This window comes from Dasypus novemcinctus, chromosome X (genome assembly GCF_030445035.2).
Source record: "Dasypus novemcinctus isolate mDasNov1 chromosome X, mDasNov1.1.hap2, whole genome shotgun sequence".
NCBI classification, from domain to species: Eukaryota; Metazoa; Chordata; class Mammalia; order Cingulata; family Dasypodidae; genus Dasypus; species Dasypus novemcinctus.
In genome coordinates, this window is record NC_080704.1 from 21,450,743 (window position 1) to 21,476,071 (window position 25,329).

The window sequence follows — 25,329 nt, forward strand, 5'->3', positions numbered from 1 at the left end:
TCAGTGCATGCTGGTGCTCGATCAGCCCTGCTCATGGTCACATAGCACCTTGATACATGGTCACATAGCATCTTGATTGATACTTCCCTGGGTTCATTTTTTGTTTTTGTTTTTAATTTTTAAATTACAGGTATATAGAACCATCATGCAGGAAGTACAGACTTCCCATATGCCCTGCTCTTTTTTTTTTTTAAGATTTATTTTTCATTTATTTCTCTCCCAGTCCCTGCCCCCGCCCCAGTTGTCTGCTCTCTGTGTCCACTCTCCATGCATTCTTCAGTGTCTGCTTGTATTGTCAGCAGCACCAGGAATCTGTGTCTCGTTTTGTTGCATCATCTTGCTGCATCAGCTCTCCGTGTGTGTGGTGCCACTCCTGGGCAGGCTGTACTTTTTTTGTGCAGGGTGCCTCTCTTTACAGGGCTCACTCCTTGCTTGTGGGGCTCCCCTATGTGGGGACACCCCTGCGTGGCACGGCACTCCTTGCACACATCAGCACTGTGTGTGGGCCGGCTCACCACACAGGTCAGGAGGCCCTGGGTTAGAACCCTGAACCTCCCATGTGGTAGGTGGACCCCTATCCATTGGGCCAAGTCTGCTTCCCTGTATGCCCCACTCTTGTACACACAGTGTTTCCTATTATTAACATTCTGCATTAGTGTGGTATTTTGTTACAATTCATGAAACAATATTATTATAATTGTGCTACTAACGTAAGCACACTGTTTACATTATGTTGTACAGTTCTGTAGGTTTGCGTGTGGTTACTTATATACAACCTTAAATTTCCTTCTTTGTTTCTTTTCAAACATACAGTTCAGTGGTGTTCATCACATACACAAAGTTGTGCCTCCATCCCCATCCCACTGCCAAAATTTTTCCATCACTCCAAACAGAACCTCCATACTGATAAAACCTTAACTCTCCATTCCTCTCTCCATCTTGTGTCCTAGTAACCTGTAGTCTAGTCTGACTTCATGAATATGCATATTCTGCTTATTTCATGTAAGTGAGATGTTAGAGTATTTGTCCCCTTGTGTCTGGCTTGTTTTGTTGTAGAATTTGATACTAGGTTCAATTATTTGCATATAGAAAGGCCAGGACTCAGGAATGATTTTGAGAAGGAAAAATGGTTTATTGATGGCCAACCAGACTCAGGAGCTTTCTGTTTCAATCCCGAGCCCCGAACAAGATTTTTGAGTTCCTTTTATACAGAGAGGAAAGGCCAAATGGTCCTTTTATTTCAGTTCTCAATAGGCTTGAATTAGCATATATCTTCCACATCCTAGGTAAACTTTTAGCATGGACTTCATACATTCTAGATAAGCTTTTAGCAATTTGGTTTGCATTTCCCCTGAATATTTAAAGTTTATAGAGTTTGCATTGATAAACTGTTTTCCTGGGACTGGAGTTGTTGCCGTGGTTACCAAGGGCAGGGCTGTAGTCTCTCACCATCCCACACCCACAAGTCAGGACAGACAGCTTAGGTTAAGGTTATCTGCAAAGAGACAAAGAGCCTCCCACCTATAGCCCACATCAATTTCACTCCACACAATGTCTCTAAGGTTCCTGGGGTTCTTATATATTTCATCCTTTCATTTAATCTGGGGAGGGATATAGTGTCATTCCCTTTTTGTCAGTTAAGGGAATCACAGCTCAGAGAGGTTAAACATAGGGCCCCTTAGAATGAAAGCCTTTAGCCCTTAGTTAAGAGTTCTTCCTGGGGTAGAAGTTACCCTTTTTTCTTCAGGGGAAAAAGAAGAAATGAGAGATGCTATTTTTGACAGGACAAAAATCAGCTATTTCAAGGGAGAACTCAGGGTAGGTGGCTGGTAGAATGAGCATCCCCTACTCCCACCCCTGCTAGAATCTTTCTACTTCTAGCTAATCCACGGGCTCAAGGGAAAAGAGCAGCTTTTTCCCCTATGGAAGCACTAACTCAATCTCTTCTCTCCATATTCTCAGGAATATTAAGAAAAAAAGCCTTATTTGAAAAGTACATTCATTCTTTTAATTGCTTGTTTTTTTCTCCCCTCTCCTTCCACAGAACGGTCTCCCTTCAGGGTGCAATCCATATGTTTTTAATGGTGATTTTGTAGATCGAGGGAAGAATTCCATAGAGATCCTAATGATCCTGTTTGTGAGTCTTCTTGTCTACCCCAATGACATGCACTTGAACAGAGGGAACCATGAAGATTTTCTGATGAATCTGAGGTAACCTAGGCCTTTAGATTTCCTCTTTTGTTTCCTGCTCTGGAAAATGTGGCCACATTTAATTCCTAGCTGAGAGTTAGAGGTGAGGGTAGAAGAGTGTGGATGAAGAGAATCTTAAGGAAGACCTCAATTCTTATCTCTATTTATAATTCCCAATCTTAACTGAGTGAGTATAAATTTCTCTGAAGTCCCCTTCCTGTCGTTTCTTCTAATTCTATTCTTTTCATTCTGTTCTTAATTTTTGGCTTGCCTCAGATTTTATCTCAGAAACTAGTACTGTGGTATTCACTGATGTGTATATTTTTTATGACATGGTAATTGCTTCTGGCATAGTTGTTCATAAACATATTTGAGAACAGCTGTAACAGCATTTCAACTCTCTGCCTCACTGGAAAGGAATAAAGATTCATTAAATGGTTTAAGAATTTTTGCTGAAAGGCAGTAGGTGACAAATGTTCCCATTTGCTTTTTTTCCCCTTCTTATTTTATGATAAACAGAAACCAGTTTGCCCTAGGGCAGTAGAAGGCATGGCATGTTTCCTGCTTGTGGTACTGAGCTTTTGGGTGCCTTGGTTCAAGCTCAGCAAGTGATGATTTTTGTGTTGTGTGCAGTTTGGGTACCTATTATGAGTAGAGTTTCAATTCCAGTTCTCAGGTGTGGAAGCAAATGCTAAGACTGTGAAGAAAATGATCCCAGTACTATTATCAATACATATTATTGTATGTAACGCAGCTCAAAACTTTTATTTGGGCATGCCATTTATTCTTTCATTTATTCAGTCAGCCAGTCATATTTAGCTAGTGCCTACAGTGGTTAAGGAAAAAGACATGGTCGCAGCCCTCATGGAGTTTACATCTAGCAGGGATGGCACACGTTGAGCAGGCTATTCAAGAATGATGAGTTTGTAAAGGGGGGACTCCACCTTGTCTGAGGGGTGATGGAAGTTTCTCCTGTGGAAGTGTATTGTTAGCCTGAGACCTGAAGGATGAATTAGGCAATCATGGGAGAGTTGGGGTGGTGGGAAAAGGGGATGGCAGGAATGGGAAAGAGTGTTCCAGTGTGAGGAGGCAACCTTATGCAGAGCCTGAGACAAGACTTTTTAGACTTACAGGAAGTTAAAGAGGGCAGGAGCATAGAACAAGGGGCAGGCTGGTACATGGTAGGACTGGAGAGATTTGAAGTGGTTGAATCATGCAAAGGAATTTGGACTTTCTTCTAAGGGTGACAGAAAATCATTGATAACATGTGTTTCAGAAAGCAGCAGTTTAAGAAGCAGGAGAGGGTCAATACTGGATACAAGGAGGCCAATGAGGAAATAGTTGAAGAGATAGGTGATGGATTTTCACTTAACCAGGATAGTGGCATTGGAGATGCACAGAAGTAGATTGAAGAGGAGTTATTGCAATGATGATTTAGGGCATGGTAATATGATATGGGGGATTTGGAAGAGGAGGGAATCAAGATGACCTCCAAGTTCCTGGTTTGAGTTTGGGTACAGTACCATCATTCACTAATATTGAGAACATAGAAAGATGAACAGGTTGGGATGAAGGAGGATGAGTTTAGTTTACAGTAATCTGATTTGAGGTGCTGTTGAGTGGACAGTTTAAACTTATTTGTCCAGAGCTCAGAAATGAAGTGTGGCATGGAATATCCTCCCGAGGTATTGGCATATAGCTAGTAAATGAAGCCTGGGGCAGGGACAAGATTGCCGAGAAAGTGAAAGGAGAAGAGGGCAGAACCTGAGGAAACTCCAACATTTAAGGCTAGGGAAAGGAGTAAAACTTGCAAAGGAGATTCAGAGTAGTCAGAAAGAAAGGAGGAAAACCAGGATATTTGTCATGGAATCCAAGAGAAGGAAAATTTTCAAGAGGGACAGTGAGGTCAACTGTATTTCATGCTTCAGAGAAGGCAAGAATGATGAGACCTGCAAGGTGTCCATTGGATTTAACAAAGCTGAAACCCTTGGTGAGTGCAGGACTGAATTCATCTCCATAAACATGTCACATGGCAGAGGGCTGACATGACTTTGCCTGGAAACCTGGGGTAAGTTCTGTGTTCCAGTTTTACCATAATGAGTTTGAAGGGTACATATTGTTGTCCTAAGTCAAGGAAAAATAATTTTTAAAAATCCATCATTAAATCTCCCAAAGCTAGTGCTATTCAGATTTTGAAATTCCCTATACTTTTTTTTTTACGTTACCAAGGCTGGGGATTGAACCCAGGACCTCATATATGGGAAGCCGACACTCAACCACTGAGCCACATCAGCTCCCCTGAGTTGGTTTTTTCATCTGTTTGCTTGGTTTTTTGTTGTTTGTGTGTTTGTTTTTAGGAGGCATCAGGGACTGAACCCAGAACCTCCCATGTGGGAAGTAGGTGCTCAACTGCTTGAGCCACATCTGCTCCCACCACACCTTCTATTAAAACTCTGAATACATGAACTATATCAGAGATAGCATAAAGAGCCAACTTGCTATCCTAGGCTTTTCTTCATCTTTGTTCAGTCTTTTTTTTCTTTAATCGTTCATTCACAGTAAGATATAGGATATCTGAGAAATTCTATCTAAAGGAAAGACTTTCTCCCATACAGCTCCCCCCAGCTGCCACAACACCCTTCTCTGAATATTTGCAGCATTTATGCAGCCTGTGTCTACCACATATTTTCTTAAATGGTTTCATGAAAATTTATCATCTTTCCCCAAGTATACTATAACCACGATGCTGGCATTGATTGCTTTTGTTCTTTCCCATCATGCCTAGCAAAGGTTTGGGTAAAAATAGTTTGAACTAATCTAGTTTCTTGAGTTCTTGATACTTGTAATAGTGAGATGTCAAGGACTCCCCTTTTTCCATAATTCATGTAAGTAGGAGTTAATCAACATTTAAATCCCATGATTTTTTTTCAGATATGGCTTCACAAAAGAAGTTATGAATAAATATAAGGTAAGACACACACATACACACACACACACATATTGCATTCTCTTTGTTATTTTATACATAGAAGTAAAACTGTTAATAAGGACCAGATTGATGCTTCAGGGAGGGTGATGGGGGAAGGGAGTTAGTTAAGAATCCATGCAATGAAATAAAAGCACAGCAGGAAGCTCTGGCCAGGAGAGAGTCTCATATTTTCTTTCCAGACTAAACCAATATTTTTCCTTGTAACTTTTGTGTAAGTTTTAGCATAGACACAAAAGTACCATGTAGACACTGCCCCTATCCAAAAACACCTAGTAAAGTCAAAAGCAAGGAAGGAAGGCTTGGATGAGAGACTGGATGGCTAGATACCTGGGATCCCTTGGCTTCACATTATTGTTTCTTTAGGTGCTGTTATTTCCTTATGTTTGGAAAGAAATTATGGTATTAAAAGAAAAAAGCAATTCATTCACCTGCCCGCTAATGAATCTAGTTCTAGTCTCTCAGCTTATATAGTTTCTGGAAATTTGAAGACATCCTTAAGCCTTAAAGTATTTCAGTACATGGTATGTGTTCTCTCATAGGAAGAGTGAATTCATAGCAACAGGGTGTTTACTCAGGCACCAGGAACATCCTGGCAGAATCAGGGGCCAGAGCAAGTTAGCATAGAGCTAGAGGGTGGAAACAACGAATGCATTCTTTTTCACTGAGAACTGTGTCCTATTTGCTAAGGAGACAGAATAATTAGAAGATTAAAGTCCACATAGCATGGGGCTTAAGAGGCTAGGTCCCTTCTGAGTAGAATAGAACTAAATTCATGTCCCAGCTCCATGTTTATACCTCACGTGACCTCAAACAAATTGTTTCACCTCCCTAAACCTCCATTTCCCTTTCATTAAAATGGGGATAATAATAATACATTTTTAAAAGTTGTGAAAATTAACCCAATACGCTGCCTGCTACATCGTGTGCCCCAAATAAGTGGTAGCCATTATTATTATTATTATTTGAATGAAAAAGGGAAGTGTGAATGCATGTGAATAAATGCATATGAATGAAAATAATTGTACACACGGGTGTGAATATAACCACTAAAGAGGAATGCAAAAGAAGGCATGTGGCAGATCCAAAAAAGACATTTGGAGCTGGATTATGTTCATGGTCTTCCATCATCATGGCTAATCTCATTGCTACCACACCTGTCCAGGAGGTCCAGGAAAAGAGAGCCCCTTTCCATTGGGATCTTTTGGATTAGGTACCCAGAGTTGTATTATAACCCAGTAATTCATAAGTATGTAATGAATACTGCTTAGATGTTTCTGCCCCTTTAGAAAGTTGATATCTAAATTTGCCTTTTTTGGTCAATGAACCAAGCAAGCCAGTGTTTGGACACAGAAGAAGTAAAAGGAAGTAGGGTTCTGTGCTTCAGAACCATGACTCTGTGGTTACAGATTAAAGAGGGGGGTCTGCAGTTCCTAAAATACCATATGCCAGGACTCTTGGCATTGGAGCAACAGGAAAACGGACTGACTTTTCCCTAAGTAAAATGTGGTGGGTGGTATCTGATGCAAACCACAGCCTCCATTTCTTTCAACAAATACTTATTGAGAACCTAGAACATGTCAGAAACTATGCTGACACTGAAGATACAGAAACAAATATGACACAGTCCCTGTCTTCAACCAGTGGGAAAGCCTCCTGTGTAAACAGGAAGGACTATACTGTCATTTACTGTGGCTATGCTCACAGTCTAAATTGTTGGGTGGAGTTGCTTCAGCAGGTTCCTGAGGGGGGCCAGCAGCTAGACAGTAAATTTGAATGGATCCTCCATGCAGCTGAAATGAGAAGATGGCCTCAGGTAGTTATGTGTCTGTCTACGTGGTCTGAAAACAATGCAAAACTTTCTGGGAGCCCTCAGGACTTTGAGCATGCCACTCTCATACTGGAGGGTCTAGAGGAGTAGTGAATGTTTAGGGATTTGGGGGAGATGTTAAATAGGAAGTAGATGTTGATTCATCCAAGCTCTTTGCTTCAACTAATGACTTTAGCCACAAAAGCATAGGGTATAGTTGATTATTCATCTTTATGGCAGGAAGGGTTCCTCTTTGGTTGCTGGTTCAGCATTCTTTTATGAAAACTGAGGAAGAAAAGCTCAGTCACTCCTTGGTGGCCTCAGATCCTAACTCAAATAGGGGTTCATTAGTGATTGGAAAAGAACCAGTCCTGGAATTCTTAGAAGAAAGGAGGTGATTATTCTAACGGGCCTGGGGAGCCAGGCAGCATAGGATAGTGGGGGAAAATATTAAATACCTAGAGTTATGATGACATGTATTGAAGTCCTGATTCTCTACTAATATCAGTGGCAACTTGGGAAAGTCGGTTAACTTGTCCAAGCCTCGGTTTCTTCATCTGTATGATGGAAATGATCATTTCTGCCTCATTGGGTTATGACAAGGATCAAGTGAAATAATGCCTGTGAAAATGCATGCATATACACTCGTGTATGTATAAATTGTAATGTTGTGCAAGCATATAAGTTATTTTAATTTCTATTTGATTCTCCTATTTGCTTGCCATAAGAATAAACAAATATTTAATGTCAATGTGTAAAGGCCAAGGAAGAAGGGGGTGCTATCTATTTCATATTCACCGAGTGAAAATGTTGATGGCACATTGCCTCCCCATTAACTGCCCTAGGGCAGCTGGGGGACTCTCTTTGGAAGGAGGTAACAGCTCTGGGAATTCCCAAGAACCCTGTTACAGATGGCTCATGTGTTCATCTTCCTCCTCCTTCTTTTCTCACTTCCTAGTCCCTTGCAAAGGCCTCTAATCTTTTTGATAGCCTGCAATTTTCTTTCTTACTATTGTCACATCAAACTTAATTAAAAAAAAAAACCTTCAAAGGTTTTCTGTGATTTACTGAATATGGTCTAAATATGATCTAAATAATGAGGGCTTTAGGCCAGGATTTAGGGCATTATTTCAGAATAAAGTTTTAATCACTTACTCTAATATATAAGACCTGTAAGATTGGTCTATAAACCACTTTCCAAATTTTACCTTCTTCTCTTCTCTCTCATGCATCAGTTTAGGTCTAGCAAAAGTGGCTTGCTCACTGCTCCCATCTACCAGTTATAAATCCTATTCATTCTTCAAGTTCCAACTTATTTATTTTTTAGATATTTATTTATTTGTTTATTTATTGAAGTACCGGACCAGGAATTGAACCCCCGGATGTCCTATGTGGGAAGCAGGCACTCAACTGCCTGAGTTACATCTGCTCCCTCAAATTCCAATTTTGAGGGAAACGGACTTGGCCCAGTGGTTAGGGCGTCCGTCTACCACATGGGAGGCCCGCGGTTCAAACCCTGGGCCTCCTTGACCCATGTGGAGCTGGCCCATGTGCAGTGCTGATGCGCGCAAGGAGTGCCCTGCCACGCAGGGGTGTCCCCTGCATAGGGGAGCCCCATGTGCAAGAAGTGCACCCGCAAGGAGTGCACCCATAAGGAGAGCCGCCCAGCGCGAAAGAAAGTGCAGCCTGCCCAGGAATAGCGCCACCCACACTTCCCGTGCCGCTGACGACAACAGAAGCGGACAAAGAAACAAGACGCAGCAAATAGACAGAGAACAGACAACCTGGGGAGGGGGGAATTAAATAAATAAATAAATCTTTAAAAAATAAAATTCCAATTTTGAGGCCATTTCCTCCACAATGTTTTCCTTGAACTCTTAGTAGGGCTTAATTTTCTCATGCTGTATACTCCTGGAGCCCTAGATTCAGATTTAGTTTATAGCACTTATTTTAGCTATTTGTATACATATATTATCTCCCCTACTCAGTTGTGTGTTTCTTAAGGGCACAGACTATGTCTTCTCACTCAACATCAGTAAATGTTTGTCAGAGCTAATGGTTGTCACTGAAGTGACACATAGCAGAACCACCCAGGGCCAGAGGTGTGAATGGCCTGGAGTGTCCACTTCCACTGGTGTTCTTCTCTGTTCTTAGGGATTAATGTTTGGCCCAGATTTGACATGATGATAGCCTGGCTCCAGGCCTCATCAACTGCCTTCCAAGGATTTTTCTGAAACAGATTGGGTGGTCTGATCTTGCCATGAAACACATACTGGGGAACTGAGCATTTGATTGAAATATATTTCTTTTAAATGGTTCTAGTTGGTTAGTGATGTCATGCTAATTTTCTTTGGGTGGCCTGAAAACAGTTGTGTTTTGTCTGTCCATGCATTGTAACTATACAACAAACCTGAACCTATCAGAAAAACAAAGTGTACTCAAGCTCTTTCCTTACAGCTACATGGACGAAAAATCTTGGAACTCTTGGAAGAAGTCTTTACCTGGCTCCCAATTGGTACGATAGTTGACAATGAAATTCTGGTCATACATGGCGGAATATCAGAATCCACAGACTTGAATATACTCCACCGTCTGGAGAGAAACAAAGTAAGAAGTAATGTTTGCTGCATCTTGTCTTAGAAATATATAAGGCTATGTATACTCCTTTTTATTTATTATTCTGTATTTATTTGTGTTGCTGTAGTGGTTGTAACGGAAAAGATTAGTAAAAATTTTAAGAAAAATCTATGACTGCATGCTAAAGAACTAAATAAGTAACCTATTCATGGAAAATATCTTAAAAATTCATGGTGGAAATAGAAAAATGAGGAATCTTCGGCATTTCATATTGTTTTTTAAAGTGAAAAGTCCTAATTTTTAAAAGCAAAATCTCAGTTTATTTTTGAATTGATGTAATTCCCCTTATACTTCAAATGGCTGAGCGTAGTTTTTTAAAATATTTTAAACTTAAATAATTGTATTAAAGAGAACAGAAGCAGAGCAGGAACACATATAGACTGTCGGCAGGAAGTGGACATGCGGTGCTAGTACAGATCCCGCATTTGGTAAAGGGCTTCCTCGGTGGGCCTTGCAGAGCGAGGGTGTGGTCTTCCTCCTCTACCAGTGCCAAGCGGAAGCCCCAGACTGGTAGCGTGCGTGTGTGGGGTGCCCTACAGAGTCACCCCGTGCGCATAAAGGCCAGCAGCAGCTGTGGAGCCAGAGGATCAGCTAGGGTCCTAGTGAGAAACCTGAACTCTGACGCTTCAGGATTGATAAACTTCCAATCAATCTGGGCAGCTGGCGTCTAGATCTGAAATTTAATTGTCTATAGACACAAATGTGACACTTATTGCACCTTGAGTTTTTGGAGCCTTTATACCTTTATACATACATAAATGATACTTTTGTCACTAAGGCCTACTCATCCTTTTCATTTCAGCTTACCCCTTCTCTGGGAAGCCTTCCACAACCTCCTGACTAAATCAGGCCCCCTTTAGTATACTCTCAAGCCCCTTGTATGTATCCTTCATAACAGTTACCGAAGTAAATAAATAAGGAATTGTGGTACTGTTTGCTTACTATGTCCCCCTGCTTCTCCAGTTCCCTGCTCTAGCCCCAACACTTAAGACATAGTAAATACCTGATCTGTGTTTGTTGATTATCTGGGTAGAAACTTTTTTACAACCCCACTCCTGACTGTGTGGTGGTTTTGTATGTCCCCCTCTTCCTGCACCCAGTGATGACCACACTGCCTGGCTTCTACCTGTTCTCCTGGTATAATTATTAATAGCACCCACTTTCACTCTCAGATGTACTCCACATGCAATACATTTTAAAGTCACCCTAAATTTAAGGCACCTTTCTCATGCTATCAAGCCAATAACACCTTTTGATCAACAAGACATAACCAGTGTTAACCCGAGAGGGTAAGATTCCAGCCAAGAGCAAGGGAATATGATGCTTTTGTTCGTCGAATGTTGGCAGGCACATGGCATGAACGCCACAGTCTACCACATACCCTCTGACAGCAGCAGTCATCAGCCGTGGCAGCTGCTACTAATTGATTAGATTGAAATTTACTTTCCTGCTTGGTTTATTTCCCTGAGGTTTGCCTCAGCAGCAGCCCTATCTAGGGCTTTCTGAGATACTAAGACCATTTCTCTGGAATGCCCATTACTGCCTCTGTGGAGAACCTAAGTAGAGAGCCCCCTTGGTGTGGTAAAGATCACAAGGCTCTGACATCAGACAGATGTAGCTAGGTTTACTCCCTGCCAATGCCACTTCCTGGCTGGGTGACTTTGAGCAAGATACTAGTTTTCTAAGCTTTAGTTTTTGCACCTATAAATTGCTGGGAGAATATAATTACCTGTATAACAAAATGGCCTAGAGTAAGCACTAAACATATACTTCCTTTCTCCCATTCTCTTTTCCTCTTTCTTTAGGTCTGAGGTTTCAATTTCAGTGACCAATACAGACCCTGGGGAGAAGTTTTGGGGGCAGGAATTTTTCCAGGATACCTCAAATTTTACCCCTGTCAGGGGTCCCTGTGCCCCGTATTCATAAGACTGGTTTTATTTATTTATTTATTTATTTCTCTCCCCTTCCCTGCCCCCCCCCCCCCACCAGTTGTCTGCTCTCTGTGTCCATTTACTGTGTGTTCTTCTATGTCTGCTTGTACTATTGTCAGCGGCACCGGGAACCTGTGTCTCTTTTTGTTGCATCATCTTGCTGCATCAGATCCCTGTGTGTGCAGCGCCAATCCTGGGCAGGCTGCACTTTTTTCATGTAGGCAGCTCTCCTTACAGGGCGCACTCCTTGCATGTGGGGCTCCCCTACGTGGGGGACACTCTGGCGTGGCACGGCACTCCTTGCGTGCATCAGCACTGCTTGTGGGCAAGCTCATCACACAGGTCAGGAGGCCCTGGGTTTGAACCCTGGACCTACCATGTGGTAGGCAGACGCTCTGTCCGTTAAGCCAACTCCGCTTCCCACGACTGGTTTTAAAGATAAAAATTTTGACTTGTATATGTTTTGTATCTGCTAACCCTCCTTGAATTTGAACTTGCAGCATGTATGTGTTGTACTGAACCATAATGAAAGCAGGTTCAAGTTTTTGGGACTCTATCAGAAGAGATGCAAAAGTGGATTTCCAAATTCAATTGTGTAGCCCCCACTTTCCTGTCCCATAGGAACCTCCAACTGTAGGGGTGATCTGTACTTCCTGGTTTATACCTATTGTCATGGGTAACAGTTGTTCACAGGGGAGGCATAGGGTTGGAGAAACCTGATGTTAATCTCCGCTCAGGTTCATTAAAGGCATTTTGTAAGGTGGGGCAGGTTGGGGGCCAAAGCAGAGAGACAGAGAAAAAAGATTCTATAAGACTCTGGTTTAGTGTTCTAACTCCCTGGCAGGGAGTGTGGGAAGGGGTGTGTAGTAGGACTCCAGAAGAAAATGATGATATGGTGCCTTAGGGAGAGCTGAGGTAAACTATTCCTATCCCAAGTAGCCTTGAAAACTACAGAGCCACACACACTTAAGAGACCATGTGGCCTTGCCCAGTAAGCTAACCAGAAGTGAGTTAAGTCCAAAGTTGGAGCTAAGTCCAAAGAATCCACCCAGAATGTTCTGCTCTGCCTATGAGCTGGGGAGATTTTCTGGGGAGAGAGGTGGATGTTATACTATGAACTCACTAGTAATAGCTGAGTTTGAATTTCCAACTGACTCAATGAGACAGGACCTCAGAATAGGATTTAATTTTATTTTTGAAAATTAAATGTTAAGACTTCATATATACCCTGGTTTGTAGAAGAAACAATGTTTATCACAGAGAGTTATCCATCACTGAACTATGGCCACCAATGTAACAGAAACATATAACAGAACTGTTCACAAATTCAGTTTTGGATAAAGGTGTGATGCTACAAAGAAATGAGCATAAAATTACAGTGTCAGGTTGTGTAAGGGAATGCAGAAGGGATTATAGTAATTGACTTGCTATCAGAAGGACATTTTGTTTTCAAAAGAAATAGAGCAGCTTTGTTGCTAGGATCAGAGAACACAATCAATTGCTGGCAGGGTCTGGTTGAGAACCATGTTGCATTTAGGTTGAAAAATTTTCAACCTCTAATCTCCTTGGAGAATTTTCTTGGACACAGATGTATTTTTCCCCATTTATCCAGGAAAACACAACAAATGAAAAGCAGCCATCCTCTTAAAAGGTGTTCTTGAACTCCTCAAAGCCTGTTGAATCTCTTAGGTCCCTGAATAAAGGCTCAGAGGAAGACTAGTTTTGCCTGACCTTGGCATCTTCTCTTTCCTGTGATGTTGCCTCGGAATGATGAAAGGTGATGAGAAATGGTCGTGTGTCTTTCATTAGATTGAGGCACAATAAATATAGGCAGAATACCAACTAATCCTGACATTTCTGCATGCAACTTACTAAGCATAGGGTTTGGCTAATGCATGAACTTGTTTTATAGATGAAATCTGTGCTGATTCCTCCAGCGCCATTAAGTGAAGATTCTGCCTCTGATTTGAAAACTAAAGCAGGTGGAAGCATGCCTGGCAAATCAAATACATCCTATCCTGAGCAGTTATCAAAGCAGGAATGGGAACAGGTAGGTGATCAGAACTCTACAGAAACCCAGTGTTCACCAAAGTGGCAACACAGACATAGTGTAGATGTTGTTGTCCCTTACAATATACAGATAAGTGACTTTACTTTCATAAGGAGATCATACCATTTCTGTCTGAATTCATCACTTGTAACTTGTAATCATTTGTAACTTTGAGATATAATTCACATACCATATTATTCACCCATTTAAAGTGTCCTGTTCAATGGGTTTTAGTATATTTCCAGAGTTATGTAACCATCACCACAATCTAATTTTAGAACAGTTTCATTAACTCCAAAAGAACTTCCTACTCAGTTGTAGTCATCCACCATTCCCTCCACCCCTCCCCTTCCCCTGCAGCCTTAGAAAACACAAATCTACTTTCTGTTTCTTTAGATTTGCCTATTCTGGACATGTTCTGTAAATGGACTCATATAATATGTGATCTTTTGTGTCTGGCTTCTTTCACTCAGAACAATTATTTTGAGATTTATCCATGCTGTAGCATGTATCAGTACTTCATTCCTTCTTACTGCTGAATAGTATTCCATTGTATGGGTATACCACATATCTTATTTATCCATTCATCAATTGTTGGACTTTTGGCTATTATGAATAATGCTGCTATGAATATTCATGTGTAAGTCTTTGTGTGAACGTGTGTTTTCATTTCCTAGGAGTAGAATTGCTGGGCCATAAGTTAATTCTAAGTTTAACATTTTGAAGAGCTTCTAAACTGTTTTCCCAGGTGGCTGTGCCATTTTACATTCTCACCCACAGTGTATGAGTGAGTGTTCTAATTTCTCCACATCCCTGCCAACACTTGTTTTTGTCTGTCCTTTTAATTATAGCTGCCCTAGTGAGTGTGAGGTGGTTTTCACTGTAGTTTTTTGTTGTTCTTGTTAATAATACATTTTTTTATTTTTTAAAAGATACTTAGATACATAAAGGTTACACCAAAAAATATAGGGATTCCCATATGCCCCACTCCCCACATCTCCCACCCCCTCCCACATAAACAACATTCTTCATTAGTGTAGCACATTCATTGCAACTGATAAACGTCATTGTAGTTTTGATGTATATTTCCCTAATACTTAATGATGCTGAGCAGTTTTTCCTGTGTTTACTGACCATTTGCATATCTTCTTTGTGAAAAGAAGTCCTTTGCCCATTTTTTAATAGAAAGCTGTGAGGCAATAAGCTCTGCAGCTATCTGGGAAAGACTGTTTTACGCAGGAAGAATAACCAGTGCAAATGCTCTAATAAAACCACTCCTTGTGTAGCTGAAGTGGAGTAAATGAGGAAAAGAGTAATAGGGGTTAAGGTCAGAGGAATAAGTGGGCTTGGGGTGGGTAGATCATGAGGAACTTGCAGATCATTGTTAAGGTTTTGGCTTTTATTATAAGGGAAATGGGGAGCCATTGCAGGATTCTGAGCAAAACAGTGACAGGATCTGACTTAAATTTTAAGAGGATTATACTGGTGATTGTAGGGTGGCAAGGGTGGAAACGGGGAGACCATTTAGGAGACTATTGTAATAACCCAGACAAGAGATTATGGGGCCTTGAACCAGTACATTAGAAGAATTGGGGTTGAGGAGTGGTTAGATTCTGTATAGATTTTTTAATGTAGAGCCTACAGAATTTCCAGTCTCCTTAATTGGATGTGGGGTATAAAATAAAAGAGAAGACTCTAAGATGACTCCAGTGTTTTGCTCTGTGCAATTGAAGGATCGAGTTGCTGTCATTTGATATGGTTTGATGATGGAAATATCAGAAGTTCATTGGGGGCATGTTCAACTTGATATGTCTTACACATCCAAGTGGAAATGCTGACTAGTAGTTGGATATACGAGCCTAGAGTTTGGAGGTGACTTCTCAAAAAAAATTTTTTTAACTGAGCAAATAGTCAAATAATTTTTCTTTTTTTTTTTTAAGGCTTTTTAAAAATAGATTTTTAAATTTTTTAAAGATACATAGGTCATACAAAATATTACATTAAAAAATATAAGAGGATCCCATATACTCCTACTCTCTACCCCCACACACACACTTCTCCCACATCACCAAATTCCTTCATCAGTGTGGCACATTCATTGCATTTGATGAATACATTTTGGAGCACTGCTGTACCACATGGATTATAGTTTACATTGTAGTTTACACTCTCTCCCAGTCCATTCAGTGGGTTATCGCAGGATATATTGTGTACCAGCTGGGCCCTGAGCCTCAGCAGAGTTGCAGCACCTACTCTCCAGTTTGTTGGACATGCCCATGACCTCTCAATTTCATTCCATTGGTGTATATGTCTATCCTTGTGCCAGTACCATGTTGTTTTGATCACTGTAACTTTGAAGAGAGTTTTAAAATCGAGAAGTGTGTGTCCTCCAGCTCTGTTCTTCTCTTACAAATGATTTTGGCTATTTGGAGTACCTGACCTTTCCGTATAAATGTGATGATTGGCTTTCCATTTCTGCAAAGAAGACTGTTGGAATTTTGATCCACCTCTCTCCCTAACCCAAAGTCAACATTTTCAGCCAATATAGATATCCTTAGTGAAGCCCAAACATGGAGAGAAGGGTTCTGGGTAATATGAACTCTATATTAACTCATTTCTTGATTATGTTTCAAGATGACAAAAAGTTCAAAAAATTACTATCACCTTGCCAAAGGGAAGCCACGACAGTTAGTTCAACATCTTTTGCCAGGCACTGCTTCAACCTCCTTTCACAACGCTAGCCTCCTATGTAACCCTCACAACAACCTGGTGAAAAAACTGAGGCGCCAAAGAGTGAAATGACTTGTTTGAGGTCACTTGGCTAATCAGTGAATGATGGAGCAGGATTTGATCCCAGTTCTGACTCTAATGTCCATGTTTTTTATCTGAACGGAAAGAGACTTCAGAGTGATAGGAGGTCTCAATAAGGAAACTGACTACTCCAGGTACCCGTCATCCAATGAGGCATAGGGTGGACAAAGAGTAGGAGGAAGGCATCCAAAGAAATCTAGGTACCTGGCTGGAAGATTTGGGCTGAGCACATTTTTTAAAAATGGCATGTTCAAAAGCTGGAGGTAGGACACGTAATTAAAGGAACATACAAAAGCATAATATTAGTGTCTTAGAAAGAAGCATTTAGATACAGCTTTCAGAGCTGTTAACTCTCCCCTAAAGCATACTTTTGGAAACTGGATTACTTACAGCTGCAGACAAGCCCAGGACACTTTTTGTAGGATTTATTTTGGATTAAGGAGGTTTAAAAGATTGAGAAATAAATAGAGTTTGGTTGGTTAGGTCATAGAAAAGCTGTACTTCAGTAAAACTTTTCCATTTTTTTTTTGTTTGAAAAATTTCAGGAAAGAATCTTCTAAATAATTATTCTTTCAGGCAATTACCACAAAAGGTCCCCTGAATTTCAGAGGAGAGGGTGGTGTTGAGAGAAAAGAGATTCTCTCTGCTGAAGAATTGGTTTCACCAACAAAGAAATAGCATTTATTTGTGAGCCCCAGAATTAAATCTATACTATGGCCACAATCTGGGTAAACCTAGGCAAGAGAATATATTCAAGACAGAGAAAAGAAATGCTAACTTATGGATTGGGTTATGAAGGAGAAGTTATATAAAATCATTTCTGTACAATGGATTCCTCCTTTTTTTTAAGATTTATTTTTATTCATTTATCCACTTCCCTCGTTGTTTACGCTCACCATCTGCTGTCTGTGTCCATTCACTCTGCGCTTTCTGTGTCTGCTCCCCTTCTCTTTATTTATTTATTTTTTAAGATTTATTTTTTATTTATTCCCCCCCCCCCATTATTTGCACTCTGTGTTCTTCTGTGTCCGTTTACATTCTTGTCAGCAGCACTGGGAATCTGTGTTTCTTTTTGTTGCGTCATCTTGCTGTGTCAGCTCTCTATGTGTGTGGCGCCACTCCTGGGCAGGCTGCATTTTTTCGTGCAGGGTGGCTCTTTTCACAGGTCACACTCCTTGCACATGGGGGGCTCCCCTACGCAGGGACAACAACAGAAGCGGACAAAGAAGAACACGCACCAAATAGACACAGAGAATGACAACTGGGGTGGGAGGGAAGGGGAGAGAAATAAAATAAATAAATCTTTAAAAAATATATAAATAGATAAAATGCAAGTGTCATTTTGTCAAAAGCACCAGCCAGGTAAAAGGGTTCCATTCTATTTATTTGTAGGGTGGGGTTATGCCAATGTTGAGATTCACAAGTGAGAGAGGAGAATTATGGTCTGAGTCTTCTCTTGGTGGCTTTAATTCTTACTTCAATTAGACATCAAAAACTCTGCAAGTTGGGGAGTGGATGTACCTCAAGTGATTTGAGTGCCTGCTTCTCATGTATAAGGTCCTGGGTTTGATCTCCAGTACCTCCCAAAACAAACAAATGAAAACACCAGCTCTCATTGGGCAGTGGATTTAGCTCAGTGGTTGAGCGCCTGCTTCCCATGTTCAAGGTCCTGGGTTCAATCCTTAGTACCTCCTAAAAAAACACACCAAAACTCTGCAAGTGTCTGGTATCCGCCTAGTTGGGGGGAGAGGGGGGTCTCTGACCAGGTGCTTATCATTCAATAGTGATTGTGCTACCAGGATTATTATTCTTTCCATCACACTATCTTTTCCCTCTTATCCCTCAATTATTTATAGCTCCCCTTCAAAACCAAAAATATGAATGGGTGTACAGTCAGGTTTAGTGGGATAATCATTTCTGTCCCTCTTCTCAAGACCTGATTTGGATCCACTAGAATAACTGTAATTTACAGTGCATGCAGTCCTCAAAGGAAAAGTGGAAAATATAGATTCTTATAATCATGGTCTGTTAGAACTTTGAGATGCTTACTGGTCATCTGTTCCAAACCTCTGATTTTAAAAATGTAGAAAGTGATACCCAGGTAGTTTTCTCAAGGTTGTACAGCTTTAGTGACAAAGTCACTTTTTCTCAGTACTGTTTAAGCGCTGGTAGAAGTTTAAATAAAGAAACACTATACATAGATTGGAGCCAGAAAGAGGGCACCTCTGATTTTCTATGAAAAATATTCTTAGAAACTTGGGTCTCCAGTCCTGACATTTGTGTAGCCTGCATTTGCCTCTTTTGGCCCCCAAAAGAAATGTGATGCTAATAAAATACTCGGGGATTTAGGAGAGCACACTGTGGAAACAAATCTGGCTAAAAGCTACAGAATCTATTGCCAAAACTGAGAATGTATTTATCAAGGGGGAGAAAAGGGGAAGAGATGCTTTAAGACAGGGGTTCTTAACCAGGGGGTCCATGGTTCTTAACCAAGGGGTCCTTAACCTTAGGGACCCATGGAAAGATTTCAGGGGGTCCGTGAGCTTGAATTGAAAATTCAAAAAAACTTTATTCTTGTGGGGACATATTGGTGTGAGTGTGATCTAGTTATTAAATAATACACAGTATAGTATGGACTTAGTAAAGGGTCTGTGGTTTTAACCTGACTGGCAGAGGGGTTCATGGAACAAAAAAGTTTAAGAACCCATGCTTTAGGAGGTATTCTTGGATGAACTGTTTTCTATATTTGTGATGGGAAAAAGCAAGGGTTTCCTCAGGCACTGTACTCAGCGGGCTAAAAACTCAGGCCAAAGCAGCTGGGAGACCCACCTTATTCTCTATGAACATGTGTGTTCATGTGGGGAGTTACTTTCTCCTCTGAATAGCAATGAAGCTGTTTTAGAGAAAAGACAGTGGATTCAACAATGGTGAAACAAGTGTGATAGGAATTTTAGGGACAAAAAAAAATGCAAGGACTGTTTCTTCATGATTACTAAATATTGCTAAGCTAGTTATTGTTATTGCCAAACTGGTTATTGGAGATGAGCAGAAAGGGATTGGGGTGGCCATGGACATTAAAATTATTCTGGAAAGGATTCGTGGAAAGATGAGTATGCAACAATTTTCAAGGAGGAATGAGAAATAGTTTGCCTTTGGGATATTTCTAGCAAATAAGTTGGAATCTAGACTGACAACTTGTAAATAGCAGCCTAATCTGGTTTGTTGTTCAAAGGTTGTTGATATTCTGTGGAGTGATCCCAGAAGCCAAAGGGGCTGTTTCCCGAACAAAAGTCGAGGAGGAGGCTGCTATTTTGGACCAGACATTACCTCCAAGGTTCTTAGTAAATACCATTTGAAGATGCTCATTAGGTCTCATGAATGTAAACCCGAGGGTTATGAGATCTGCCATGATGGGAAGGTAAGTTCACACCATCAGCAATGTTCTCACAGACATCATTCCCACCAGCATGGTCTTCTTTTCACAGAGTAGTGACCCAGAAGCCCTGGGAAGGTGTTTTCCCTAGTACCAAAACCATGCTTGGGTACACAGAAACAGGAGACTGGGGGATTCCCAGAGGTTACTTAAGGGACATTACTGCCCCTCATCCTCAGAAATCATTGGTTTATTTGCCTAATCTCCCCTAATCCCAGAGATAGAAATTTCTGGAACACAGCACTAAGTACACACACAGCAAGATGTCTTTCTTTATTAATTATAAGGCGAATCTCCAGTATAGTGGGATGAAGAATGTATTTACCCTCACAGAGAACACAGTGTGTTTCTTGCACCTTTTGCACTTTCCCCACATAGGGCAGAGGCATGCAACCCACTTCCCTTCAACTCACTGAATATGTGATCTCCTGCACCTTGCTCACTGTGGGCAGTTTAGCTGGGGCCAAGAAAACGGAATGGGTTGTGCTCTGTCACTGGTATCTGATAAGGCTAGGAGAGGTAAGAACCAAGGAACTGGTTTCTTGTACCATGTTGCCCTGGGATGCTTCTTTCTCTAAAGCAGGGAATGAAAATGAATATCAGATTACATAGCATTTCCTTCTGTGCCAACACTTTCACTTTTCTTAACTCTATTAATTCATTTTAGGCTCATACTAACATTGCGAGATGAGTAAGGCAAGTTTTATTTAGGTTTTCTTTGCAATAAGAAAACTGAGAGAAAATAGCAGTGGTTTGTCTGAAGTGACATACTCATTAGGGTGGAACTGGGCTTAAGCCAGGTTTCCTGTCACAGACAAGTATTGTCCCCCCATACTCCACCACAGCCCCAAGGCAAATGGTGGTTGGGGTTCCTTATTCTAGCCGCTATTTCCCTGCCCTTAAAGCCCTGGTTTTGTGGGACTCGGGACCCTCTCAATCACTCAGCTCCAAGCAAAAGAAAAAGACAATAATAATGGACAAGTTTTATTTTGAACGTGCAATTGTAAGGAAAGAACAAAAAAGATTTATCCCCTTGGAAAATCAGAATTTGCAAAACTGAACATTAAGAAGGATTCCAAGGCATGGAACTAGAATTATACACAGGATTGCGATATACTAGGGATATTGGAGGAGTGACTAGAAGTGAGTACTCCTGTGGACAATGATTAAAAAAAGGTCTTGTTTTCCCTCTAAGGGACTCACAGGAAATAATTTCTGATTTGGTGGTTATGAAGTTTGATTTTTTGCTGTTTAATAATTATAGCTATTTCTGACTTTGTTAATGATCTTTTGAGAATTAATTTTACATGAGCCTCACCCTCTGTTTCTTTAATCAGGTTATTACTGTATTTTCTGCATCTAATTATTATGAAGAAGGCAGCAATCGAGGGGCTTACATCAAACTGGGTCTGGGTACAACCCCTCGATTTATCCAGTACCAAGTAACTGGGTTAACCCGCCCAAGGCCTCTTTCCCAAAGGTATGTATATCCTAAGGAGAATTCTGACCACTTGTATTGTTGACCCAGTAAAACCTGTCCTGAGTGACAAAGAGCAGCCTCAGAGTGAAGACAACTACTTACTGGTTACTTACGGATGTAAACAAAATGGAAATGACTGCGAACACCAAATGGTGAATGTGCCAGTATTTGAAACCCAAAGGAGCAATTTTCAATGCATACATTTCTGAAGAGAGGTAAAGCAGTCAGCGTCCAGGGGCAGACCCTAGTGAAATGTAGAGAGTCCTCATCCCACTCAGTCCCTTAACCTGCAGCCTTGCCTGCCTGACAAGGTCTTCCCCTTCTCTTTACCCAGAGGCATATATGACTAAAGTAATTGAGTGTCTCCTTTCATGGCATTCATAGCTTATCTTCCTTTTCCCCCTTTCACATTGTCTTGTAAAACATCTTAAAATTATAAAATTAATATGTTTGTTAACAAGTGAAACAAAACAAAGATGTAGAAAGAAAACGTTAATGATCTTCTCTCCCCTGACTACTCAATAATTCTTTTCTCTAGAGGTAACTAAAACTAAGCCTAAGGTGAACCCTTCTACCCTCTACCCTTGTTCTTAGAAAAATAGACAAGCAGTTACTCATCCATTTAATTTAAAAAAATTTTGAGTACCTTCTGTGTGTCAGGCCCTATTCTAGGCACAGGTGATATAGCAATAAACAAACTAGGCAAAAATCCTTTCCCTCATCAAACATGTATACCAATGGGCGGAGAAAACAGCAAACAGCATACATACAGGTGTTTCTACAAAGACAATCACACTGCACACTTTGTTCTGCAACTGACTTTTTTTCCTAAAGAGTATGTCATGAACAGCACTCCAACTTAGTACATATAGACCTAACTCATTTTTAAAGTAGATGCATAATATTCTATAGTTCACACATACCATAACAGTTATGGAGTAACTAAGTCTTATTTATTGATGGACATCTAGAACGATTCCAAGATTTTGCACTTCAAAACAAAATCATGCTGTAACAATCATTCCTGTGTATATGTATGTATATGTTAAGTTGTAGTGTTCCTATTTTTTATGTAAGATTTCAAAATGTGGGGTTCTCCATATTCTCATTAGTATCGGATATTTTTACTCTTAAATTTTTGCAAAGCTGTTGGGTAAAAGTGGTAAATTCATTGTTAGCATTTTTTTAGACGGCTGAGGTTACCCAACTTATGTTTTGGGCCATTTTCTCTTTTTGAATTCCCTATTTATATTATTTCCCCATTTTATATCAGGTTCCTTGTTATTTTCTAATCAATTTTTAGGAGCTCTTTGCATATGAGGGATAAACAATTCTTATGGGTGTTTTGCATGAATTTGTTGGTGTCTTGATTTTACTTTACTTTTATGAGATCACATTTATCTCTAATTTCCCAATAGCTTTTGGATGTTCACCCTTGCTTAGAAAATTGTACCCACATTAAAGTTACATAAATATTATTATTTAGCTAGATAAATAGATTTTAATCCATCTCCAATTTGTTTTAAAAGCTTTATTGAGATATAATTTACCTACCATAATGTTTATTCATTTAAAGCATACAATTCAATAATATTTAGTATACTTACAGCATTGTACAGCCATCACCATAATATACATTTTGAACATTTTAATCCTCCCCCAAAGAGCATTAGCAGTCACTCCACAGACACTTCAGTGCCAGTAGATTTGCCTATTCTTGCCATTTAATATAAGTGGCATCACACAATGTGTGGTCTTTTGTAACTGGTTTCTTTCACTCAGCACAATGTTTGAAGTTCATCCATGTCATAGCATGTATCAGTACTTCACTCCTTTTTATGGCTGAATAATACTCCTTTGTAAAGATATATCACATGTTATTCATTCATCCATTGATGGGCATTTGGGTTGGTTCCATTTTGGGGGCAACTATGAATAATGCTGCTATGAACATTTGTGTACAAGTTTTTGTGCAGACATATGTTTTCATTTCTCTTGGGTAATATACCTAGAAGTGGAATCACTGGGTCATATGGTAACTATATGGTTAAGATTTTGAGGAATTTCAAACTGTTTTCCCAAGTGGCTGCACCATTTTACATCCTCACCAGCAATGTATGAGGATTCCAATTTCTCTATAGTCTTGCTGATATTTGTTTGCTTTTTTGAGTATGGACATCCTAGTGGGTGTGAGGTGGAATTTCATTTTGGTTTTGATTTGCATTTCCCTAGTGACTAATGATGTTGAACATCTTTTAATATGCTTATTGGCCATTTGTATGTTCTTTGGAGAAGTGGCTATTCGGATTCTTTGCCCATTTTTATTCAAGTTATTGATTTGTTATTGAGTTGTAAGGGTTCCTTATATATTCTAGATACAAGTCTGTTATCAGATACATGATTTGCAAATATTCCCTCACATTCTGTGGGTTTCTTTTCCTCTTCTGATGATACTATTTGCAGCACAAAAGTTTTTAATTTTGATGAAGTCCAATATATCTATTTTCCCCCTTTGGTGGCTTATGCTTTGGTGTTGTATCTAAAAAGTCATTGCATAACCCAAAGTAATGAAGATTTATTCCTGTGTTTTCTTCTCAGAGTTTTATGGTTTTAGCTCCTACATTTAGGTCTATATACACTTTTGGTTAAGTTTTGTGTATAGTGTGAGGTAAGGGCCCAACTTCATGTTTTTACTTGTTAATATCCAGTTGTCCCAGTACCATTTGTTGAAAACTATTCTATCTCCATTGGACGGTCTTGGTACTCTTGTGAAAAATCAATTGACCATTAATGTAAGGGTTTATTTCTGTTCTATTATATTCCATTGATCTATATGTCTATGCTAATGCAATTACCAAACTGTCTCAATTACTGTAGCCTTTTAGAAAGTTTTGAAGCTGAGAAATGTGAGTCCAATTTTGTTCTTTTTTAAGATTGTTTTGGATATTCTATGTCCCTTGCATTTCCATATAAATTTTATGACCAGCTTGTCAATTTCTGTAGAAATGCCAGCTGGGATGTTGATAGAAATTATATTGAATATGTTGATGAATTTTGGGACTATTACCATCTTAACAATATTAAGTGTTCTAATCCGTGAACATGGAATGTTTTTCTATTTATTTAGATACTTAATTTCTTTCAATGGTGTTTTGTACTTTTCAGTGTACAAGTCTTAGACTTATTTGGTTAAATTAATTCTTGAGTGATTTATTCATTTTAATACTACTGTAAGTGGAATTGTTTTCTTAATTTTATTTTGGATTGTCCATTGCTAGTGTATATGAATATAATTGATTTTTGCATATTGATAGTATATTGATTTTGTGTGTTGATATTGTGCAACCTTAATGACTTCCTTTTTAGTGGATTCCTTGGGATTTTCTATTTACATGATATTATCTCTGAATGGAGATAGTTTTACTTTTTTTCTTTCCAATCTAGATGCCTTTTATTTCTTTTTTCTTGCCTAATTGCACTGACTAGAATGTCTAGTACAATGATGAATAGAAATAGTGAGAGTGGAAATCCTTGTCTTGTACTTGATCTTAGGGGGATGCATTCATTCTTTCACCATTAGGTATGATGTTAGTTCTGGGCTTTTTGTAGATGCCTTTATCAGGTTGAGGAATTTCCCTTATTCTTAGTTTGTTGAGTGATCTTATCATGAAAGTGTTGCATATGTCAAATGCTTTATCTGCATCTATTGAGATGACATGTAGGTTTTGTCTTTTATTCTATTAATATGGCATAGTACAGTGATTGATTTCAGATGTTTATACCAACTTTGCATTCCTGGAATAAATCCTACTTGCTCATGTTGTATAATCCTTTTAATATGTTGCTGGATGAGGTTTGCTAGTATTTTGTTGAGGATTTTTGTATACATATTATTACGAGCTACTGGTCAATGTTTTCCTTTTCTTGTGATTTTCTTTGTCTAGTTTTGGTATCAGAGTAATACTGACCTTAGAGAATAAGGTGAGCAGTATTCCTCCTCT

The 25,329-nt window shown here is 39.7% G+C and overlaps 1 protein-coding gene across 2 annotated transcripts in view; it reads left to right on the forward strand.

Moving 5' to 3' along the window:
* The window catches only part of PPEF1 (protein phosphatase with EF-hand domain 1), a 123,401-nt gene that overhangs the window by 76,126 nt on the left and 21,946 nt on the right, over positions 1–25,329 (forward strand). For both annotated transcript variants that reach the window (XM_071213197.1, XM_071213196.1), the window contains exons 9-14: positions 2,045–2,211; positions 5,122–5,158; positions 9,444–9,593; positions 13,467–13,604; positions 19,648–19,833; positions 21,186–21,328. In XM_071213197.1, the coding sequence (XP_071069298.1) occupies positions 2,045–2,211; positions 5,122–5,158; positions 9,444–9,593; positions 13,467–13,604; positions 19,648–19,833; positions 21,186–21,328 (821 nt within the window). The remainder of the gene's footprint in view (positions 1–2,044; positions 2,212–5,121; positions 5,159–9,443; positions 9,594–13,466; positions 13,605–19,647; positions 19,834–21,185; positions 21,329–25,329) is intronic.